At 42.0% G+C, this 6,000-nt stretch overlaps 1 protein-coding gene across 1 annotated transcript in view; it reads right to left on the reverse strand.

Moving 5' to 3' along the window:
* LOC142944089 (mitochondrial inner membrane protease subunit 2-like) overlaps positions 1-2,150 on the reverse strand; it is a 31,446-nt gene extending 29,296 nt beyond the window's left edge. The window contains exons 1-2 of the mRNA XM_076085589.1: positions 2,055-2,150; positions 1,740-1,877 (exon numbers count right to left, since the gene is read on the reverse strand). Of these exons, the coding sequence (XP_075941704.1) occupies positions 1,740-1,874 (135 nt within the window). The 5' untranslated portion in view covers positions 1,875-1,877; positions 2,055-2,150. The remainder of the gene's footprint in view (positions 1-1,739; positions 1,878-2,054) is intronic.
* Positions 2,151-6,000: the final 3,850 nt, after the last annotated feature.

The following is a 6,000-nucleotide window of genomic DNA, read 5'->3' on the forward strand; positions in this document are numbered from 1 at the left end:
GATTGAGACCATAAACTCATGTTTACAATGTTTACTGAGGTAATAAATCAAGAGAGAAGTAGAGTCATTTTCTCATAGACTTCTATACAACCAGAGGAGTTTAGATGTTTCTATTACAGTCTGAAATATCGTGAAAAACATCTGGTTTAGTCAACACGTCTCCTGCTTTAAACAAACTGTTTAGTCATTTCATGAATGATTTTTTAGATCTCAAACTCTTCTCTCAGAGGTCGGCGTCGTGACCCCGACACACGCCGCTACATGAATATACACCAACAACCAAAAGAGGCGACACGCTGTTTTAATATTCATGCTCATTAAAAATGGAGAGCAGATTGTTTTATGCATAATGTATAACACGCGTCGTATAATAGGCCGCACGACAGGAAACCAACTCGGTCAAAACCCAACAGGCACTTGTTTATTTATTTATTTAATTATGTATTTATTTATTGTTTTTTTGTTTTTTTTACATCTGTGCCTCTCAATGAGGAAGAGTTGTTTACCGTCTGGATGAGAGTAGAAGGAGGCCATGCATGGAGAGGTGGTTCTTCTCCAATGTTACCGGCTTTGTGTCCTCAGACTGTTATTTACTACTTCTGTCTCCGTATTTCTAATATGCAGTCAAGTACAGTCAATGTTGTTTATATAGATTAATATCACAAATTTAACTCGAGGGGGCTTTAGAGTCTGTACAGACGACGACACCCTCAATGTTCTGACTCTATAAACTACATCACTAACTACAGCACTGCCTTAAAATGATGACCCATTTTATAAATAAAATAAAAGAATACAACAACCACAGCAGAGTATTGATATCACAGGTATTTATCAGATATTTATAGGTTTCTATTATAATGTGACTATAGGTTTTCTTGGTTTTAGTTGTTTGAAATAGTCATCATCCTCAATAATCTTTATCTATGGAACACTTCTCAAACAAGAGATGTAGCACACAAAAAAAAAAATGTAAACTCTTGTTTTAAAGGACCGGTGTGTTGGATTTAAGGAGATTTATTGGAGTATTATATTCATAATATGTTTTCATTAGTGTCACCTGAATAATAAAAGTAGTTTGTTTTCGTTAGCTTGGAATGAGCCGTTTATATGTAAAGAGGGAGCTGGAGGCGGAGTCCGCCATGTTTCTACAGTAGCCCAGAACAGACAAACCAAACTCTGGCTCTAGAGAGACTTTCATGATTTAATGTCGCCTGTAGGCCACCGTAGTTCTCCGACACACTTGGAAAGAGAGGAGTGAGTGGAGGGTTTTCAGGTAGTTGCAATCTACAACCTCACCACTAGAAGGCACTAAATCCTACACACTGCTCCTTCAAACGAGGGTGCAAAGACCATAAAATGAAACCGCAACACGGAACCACCAAGACGGCCGTTTGTGTTGCAGTTTCAGTTTTTAGAACCATAACTTACACCACTATTAAAACAATCACACATATTTTAGAGTATTTGAGGTGTTTCCTTCCGAATCTCTTTCTCTTGGGTGTAAAAAAAAGTCTGAGGCAGAAGCCATTCATCTATATTCTTAATGGTTTCACATATAAGTTCAAGCAGCTTCAAACACAGCGATTAAAAAAGATCAGACATGGACTCTAGAATGTGCTTTTCAGCTTCTTCTTCTTCTCTCTCTGCCTCTTTTTATTCCAACAAGTGGTCCGGATGCCGTGACCTCTGACCTCGTTAATAGTATTTCATAAAGTGGACGTGTTGTGACGTCTCACCTGCATTGACGCTCCCTCCACTCGCGCCACGTAGGCGAACCGATCCAGGACGGTGACCGTGACGGGAACAGCGACGAAGAAGCCGCTAACGAACGCCCGCAGGTAGCGCCGGCCAGCCGTCACCTGCTGAGCCATCACCTGGAACAGGAAGCAACAGCAACAGGTGACTGAAAGGTTAAGTTGGTAATCTTCTTCTACAAAAACATATTTGACAATTTTAAATGTTCATTACATCCCAACAATAATCGATGAATCAAATGCTCTGATAGATGAAGTATAAGACTGTGAAAATATGTAATTATACAGAGGACACACCCAAAAGTGTCTTTAAGTGACGTCTCTCTGAAGCTACGATGTGTTTAGTACCAGGATGTTCTCACACCAACAAGTCTCACTCGTTCTTTCTCTTCCTGTTTGATCAAAAGAGTCAAAACACATCAGGTGAGATACTTTACATTTGGAACATAGCTAAGTTAGCTAGCATGACAAGCTAACGGCCATGTCGGTGTTAGTGACGTAGAAGAGACGAGACGTAGTTTTCACAAAACTAAATGATGCTACGACAAACTGAAAATTTCTTTACTTGCAAAAAATCTTTTAAACTGACAAACATTTGTGTAATTCATGACACAATTCAAACTGGTTGTAAGAAATATTTGTCTCATGTTTTTTTTTCTTAAATAGGGTCTCGTGGCAGACACCAGAAGGGGCGGGTCTTTACCTGTCACTCATTGCTCTTCAACAAGCTGCTATCTTAACAGCTGTGATTACTAACAGCGGCCATGTTTGTTGTTTACGTTACGACTTTATTTACTAGATTGAAATGGTACATTTTAACACTCCATGTCATCATTCACCCATTCACACCCATTCGTACACCGATGGCAACATCACGACCGTCCAACCGTTCACACCCATTCATACACCGATGGCAACATCACGACCGTCCAACCGTTCACACCCATTCATACACCGATGGCAACATCACGACCGTCCAACCGTTCACACCCATTCATACACCGATGGCAACATCACGACCATCCAACCGTTCACACCCATTCATACACCGATGGCAACATCACGACCATCCAACCGTTCACACCCATTCATACACCGATGGCAACATCACGACCGTCCAACCGTTCAGTTGAGTTTCTGAAGATTTCCAACCGTAGCTTTAATACCAATATTATGTGTATAAAGATAAAAGGCCTATACAACCAACCACACTGCCTCACACAGGACTGAACATCCCTCTCCAATAAAAGGACTCATTGCTCCATTAATCAGTCCAACACATGTAGAGTTTCATCAAACATGAGCCCGACTGACTACAACATGCAGGAGAAGGAGTTCTCTTCCTGTCAATTTCCACCACAGGTTTGTTGATTGGACACAGAAAAACACATTAAACTGAGCCGGTTCTCCCCAGACGGCTTCTTCTTCTTCTTTTTTATCCGCTTGGCGTTTCACAGGAAGCCCAGACAGGCGTGAAATGACTGACCGGCCGGCAGCAGCAGCGTCAGCTATGCACCGCTGCCTTCAGCAAACAGCCTCGTCTGGACGTCCACTGTCCTCACTCTGGAGATCTGCTGCAGCCCATTATTACCTCCACATCAGCATCACATGAAACATCATCATCAGGAGCACGATGAACTCCCTCAACACCCCCCCCCCCCCCCCACACACACACACACACACACAAAGTGTCCATCACTGCAGCCGAGAACCCTTTTAGGAGGAAATAGAAGCTGATGTGTATTTCACTTCCCTATACTGGGACGTCTTGACACACAATCTCCAAACAGATGTAATATACTAATATTAATATAAAAATAACTTCCACTTTGTTGTGTTGAGGAGCCTTTCTTTGGGGGCCAATGCAAAGCGTACATTTAGTGTGTTTACCTGAACATTACCGTTTCCTTTCTGCGGTTCTCATTGTTTCACTTTACACAATAAAACAAGAGACTCACTCTCCTTAAAGACTTATTGGACAAATCTGAGGAGTAAACAAACCACGACCTCACTTTTAAAGGGTGTATCAGTGGGAGTCAACGGTTAACAGTTTGGCACTTGTTTCAGTCTATCTGTTCATTTAAAATGTTAAGCTGTTGAGCTTAATTAAGAGCAGACCAGAGAACGGACAAATTCATATTAAAAACGTTCCAGTTGGGCCTTTATAGGGAGCATTGATGAAACTATGAGAACGAATATCAGCTGATAACGATGATCTGTGATCTGATCAGAAAGCAGTGAACTTTATTAGAACGGTCACACACACGGTTCTGATCTTGGGGTTGAGTGCGTCTCACTCGAGGTCACTTCAATATGCAGACGGTAGGAGCCGGGAATCGAACCGCCAACTTTATGATTACAGGACTTCCTGTTCTAACCGATCTACCCGCTGAGCCAGAGCCGTCCCTCCCAGTTCAGCTAAATAAAAAGCAACACATGTAAAACACAACATGGTGGCACGGAGACAGAGCTTCACAATGTGGCGCCAAAGCTCATCGAGTTTTATTCCCTTAAACTTTACCGGTTAGTTACCGGTTAGTTACCGGTTAACGGGTGTCGGCTATCGGATGGAAAACTAAAGGAAGCTGAGAAGTCTGTGGAGAACATCCAGTAGAGCCTGTTACATGTTGAGAGCTATCAGATGTCATCATAGCTTCTGTTATAATCTAAAGAATAGTGAACCTTCACATTAGCTTTAGTCCAATGGTGCAACAATAAACTAAGACTTAAAGAGAAATAAACCTCAGTTGTTTGTTTTCATGTTGAATGACGTATTATCACCAATGAACGGGTGAGAACGTCTTTGGTAAACACAAGACTTAAGATGGTGCTTTGTGTGGTTCTTTGTTGAGGAACTCAGTTTTATTGATTAGTCTGCAAAAGTGCAAGTGAGCGTTAAGTTTCGTAAACAACCTTTGTTTCCTTATAACACATTTAATACTTTACTTCTTTCTCTACAGGGTTTGTAAGAAGGTAGTAGTTCATGAAGTAGTTCATGAATATGAGATATGAGTTTACAGATATAATCCCTCCTCTAGTGGAGGTTAGTTTATGACCGTTACACTCGTAGTGTTTTTGATTCCTCACATTACATTTGCTTTTCTGGTGTTTTGCAGAATAACCAAACGAACATAAACGTCTCTGTGTGAGCTCGTATGTCGGCCCACTTCCTTCTGATTATCTTTAACTAATATTAATCATAATCATCACGGCAACTACTAAAGCTAGAGCCCTGACAGTTTGTTGCTGCTCCTTTAAATCCAGGCATTGAACACACACACACACACACACACACACACACACACACACACACACACACACACACACACACACACACACACACACACACACACACACACACACACACACACACACACAGTACATTTCGTCCTATTAAACACAGTGATCTTCCTCCGCCGGGCTGTGTTAGACATCAGTTACCCGCCGTGTGCCGGAGCAGAAAATCTATTCCAGCATAACAATCCATCCTGACATGAACATATTGCCATTACACCTCCATATACCCCCCCCCCCCCCCCCCCCCTCATGGAGAACAAGTGTATCACATCACAGCTTCAAGGTTGACGCTCACTTTTCCTACAGTCGAGTCGTTTTCTGCACCGACACCTCGGAGCCCCGCGGCGCTCTCTCTCACACACACACACACACACACACACACACACACACACACACACACACACACACACACACACACACACACACACACACACACACACACACACACACACTTTAAACGAAGTGGCTGACACAGCAGGACCCTCATCAAAGTCACTCCGAGGTGAAACATGACTTCCTCACCTCGTTAGATGGAAAGTCCACATGGTGTAACACGCTGCTTTAAACACAGTAAAACGACGACTACTTGGGTTCTTAATTAAAAATCCATCTCATCAATAACACAGAGTTTTAAAGCTGTCAGGTGGTTGTATCTCCACCACGTCACCTTTCTGGAGCCGTCATGAGACAGCTTACAGCAGCTTCAGGGCCAAAGCTCACAATCATTACATGATTTTAACTGTTGGGTTTATACGTCTATACAACTTCTACTAATTGTTATTTTAAAAACAAGGGCTGGATTCACTAAGATGGACTGTGATTCGCTGATAACATCATGAATTGCAGTTGCAACCACCATGTTTTACATCTAACTGCAATAATCCAAGTATAAAAGTTGCTTTTGTTGCAGAACAATGGAAACAAAAACAATATGAGTCGTGACGGA

The sequence above is a fragment of the Anarhichas minor genome, unplaced genomic scaffold (genome assembly GCF_050575085.1).
Source record: "Anarhichas minor isolate MPS153535 unplaced genomic scaffold, ASM5057508v1 ptg000185l, whole genome shotgun sequence".
Taxonomy (NCBI): Eukaryota; Metazoa; Chordata; class Actinopteri; order Perciformes; family Anarhichadidae; genus Anarhichas; species Anarhichas minor.